Source organism: Pinus tabuliformis, chromosome 2_2 (genome assembly GCF_031772625.1).
Source record: "Pinus tabuliformis cultivar Carrire ecotype Pingquan chromosome 2_2, CPIR1, whole genome shotgun sequence".
Lineage (NCBI taxonomy): Eukaryota > Viridiplantae > Streptophyta > Pinopsida > Pinales > Pinaceae > Pinus > Pinus tabuliformis.
This window is the reverse complement of record NC_142300.1, coordinates 1,092,509,812-1,092,512,682: the sequence shown is the minus strand read 5'-3', so window position 1 is coordinate 1,092,512,682 and position 2,871 is coordinate 1,092,509,812. Positions and strand designations below refer to the sequence as shown.

The following is a 2,871-nucleotide window of genomic DNA, read 5'->3' as shown; positions in this document are numbered from 1 at the left end:
AAGGGTAGATGAAGAGTCACAAAGGGGAATGTCAAGGGTGAGCCCACCCTTTGCTATAAATAGAAACTCATAACTCATTATAGACGCTTTTGGTCAGCCAAGCTTCCGATAGGAGTATCTTAAAGAAAGCCTGGAGAGTATTGTAACGAGCCTTGGCTTCTCCACTATGGAGAGCTAGTATATCTCTTTGGAGGAGCAGGCGATAATCACTGTAACATTCCACTGTCGAAACTAGTGGTTGGTCATAGTTGTATTGTATGATCAAAACTTTCACTTCTTAATATAACAGAGCCAACATGTTTCATGCATATGTCGTATTGTATTTCAGTTATTTTGTTTACTCTAAATGATATATGTATCTATTTGCTTATGCATGTGTGTATATACTCTTTCTGTATATGTATGTATGCATCTTATTGAAACATGTTGTTGGTTTAACCATCAATTTGGATTGCTAGCTTACTTGCCTTCGAGTTTGTGATGCATCTTGGCTCGTGTGTTCCCTTCTTAACTCCGTGCCTTAACAGGTTTCCAAGGGACGCACTCACCTAACCCTTCGTGTGTTAGAACTGCTCATGCACCTTCCTTGACGTGATGCATATGTCACACCCTTGCTACCAACATGGACATCTTACTTGCCTTTGTGTGCAATCACGGTAAAGGCGATACCGTACGACCCACTACTGGGACTCCTACACCAAACAGTTTGAGGTCTAGCTGAGACTTCTTACTAGGTATATCCCCTTACATGTTAGTGGATCCATCACCGCCAACAAAAATGTTAAATAATGATTAAATAAATACATTGCTAAACTACTCCTTATTTAATGATCAACCATTCAAAACTTCATAAATATCTTAATAACCTTGAATAGAAATTATAGTAATAAAAATCCAAACTATATATATATATATATATATATATATATATATATATATCCTTATTCTAATAATAAAACATTATTAATATAATTACAAAATTATATTACAATTATATAGTTTTAATAGTGTAATGCAAGTTAAAATTATCATTATCCTCAAAAAAAAAAATAATAATAATAATTATAGAGAATAGAGACCCTTAGAATATGAATATATATATATATGTGTGTGTGTGTGTGTGTGTGGGGATGGTTTGTTTGGGATACGTCTTTATGCTAATTTGATTGGAGAGTTATTCCATGGAGTAAAATAGGTAGTTTGTAGTGGTTAAATATTCAAAACCTAGTAAATATCTCAGTAACACTCCATTCAAGATGATATATATATATATATATATATATATATATATATATATATATATATATATATATATATATATATATATATATATATATATATAACTATTTAAATAATAAAATATTATTAATATAATTAAAAAATTATATTATAATAGTATAATATAGATTTACAATAAAATCATTTATTAATTAATTGTTTGTAATGCAAGTTATAATTATTAGAAGATCCAATGTTAGATTAAAGGACAGGCCAGATTCTCTGGTGTGGGCACATGCTGAGACTGGGCTTTATTCCCCAAAGGCTGGTTACAATTTCTTGAGGAAGAACAAAGGCTGGAATCCTCATGTTTGGTGGTCAAAGCCTTTGTTCAAATTAAAGTGTCCTAAAAAAGCTAGAATCTTTTTTTGGTGTGCCTTAAATCATAAGATTCCTACTTGGGAAGTACTACAAGCCCATTTCAAGCAGGGGCCTGGAAGATGCCCTCTGTGTTATGCGGATTCTGAATCCATTCCCCATCTTTTTCTTTCATGCACGTTTACAAAGCAGGTATGGCATGAAGTGGAAAGGCTCTTAAATGTAAAATTAAGATGGGAGGGTGTTAGTTTGACCACAGCTTGGGAATATTGGTGGAACCACTTTCAAGAGAAGAACCTGAGGAATTTGCCTCCCATCATTTGTTGCGGTATTTGGCTTGCAAGGAATCGTAGTATTTTTAGAGAAATGTCGACCCCTGTGGCTGCTATTGCCATTCAAAGCAACGCCATTCTAGACAACATTCCGTTAAAGGAGGAACCTGCAAAATTTAATCAGCGGAAGGAGTTCCGCATTAGAGATGGGATTCCGTGGGCTTTTTGTGATGGTGCAGCCCAAAACAATTACACGGGTGCCGAGTTGTGCATTCATCTCAGTACTTCTCACTCGTTAAAGGCTTCAGTAGGAATTGGAATGGGCTCAAATAACTTTGTTGAACTCACTGCCTTAAAGCTTCTTCTCTGTTGTCTCATCCACAAAAATATCCTTACAGTTCAGATTTTTGGAGATTCGATGAATGTTGTAAACTGGGTTATTGGAAAATTTAGATGCCAGCACTACATGTTGATGCCTTTACTAGAAGAAATTCACTCTTTAAAACAGCAATTTAATGTTTTTTCTATTGATCACATATACAGGGAATGCAATGAGGAAGCAGATGGGCTTTCTAAAACAGGTCTGCAGCAAGCTGTGGGTGTTTGGAGAGTAACTGAACAGTTTCAGGATCAGATCCGTGTGTCAGATCTCCCTCCAAATATATAGTTTTTTGCTTCTACTTATATGCACTAGTTTATCTGTGTTTCATATGATAGCTGGTGGCATATGTACTTTGTTTTGTTTTTTCTCCTATATATACGTTTATGCTCTGTTTTGATAGAGCGGATTATGGATTTTCTTCACTGTATGAGTTTATTTGGGTTGTTTTCCTCATGAAAGGAGGCCCAGGAGACACTTGGACTTCAGTTTTATTTTCTTGGTTATGGCTGCTCAGGCCGAGTACAGGAGTTTTTAGATTAGCACTACGTAGGGGTGCTGGTGATCCTTCTCAGAGGAGCTTTTGTCTTTATCAGGCATCTTTTTGCAGAATGTTAACTCATA

General features: G+C 35.3%; 1 protein-coding gene across 1 annotated transcript; it reads left to right on the top strand.

Annotated features, from left to right (window-relative positions):
* Positions 1–1,962: 1,962 nt before the first annotated feature.
* On the top strand, positions 1,963–2,535 carry LOC149197204 (uncharacterized). Its single transcript, XM_089408598.1, has one exon. It carries the CDS (start codon positions 1,963–1,965, stop codon positions 2,533–2,535), a length of 573 nt encoding a protein of 190 aa, XP_089264724.1.
* The last annotated feature ends 336 nt before the right edge of the window (positions 2,536–2,871 follow it).

Excerpts from the sequence above, each read along its gene's own strand:
- LOC149197204 (XM_089408598.1), top strand. The coding sequence starts at position 1,963 with ATGTCGACCCCTGTGGCTGCTATTGCCATTCAAAGCAACGCCATTCTA.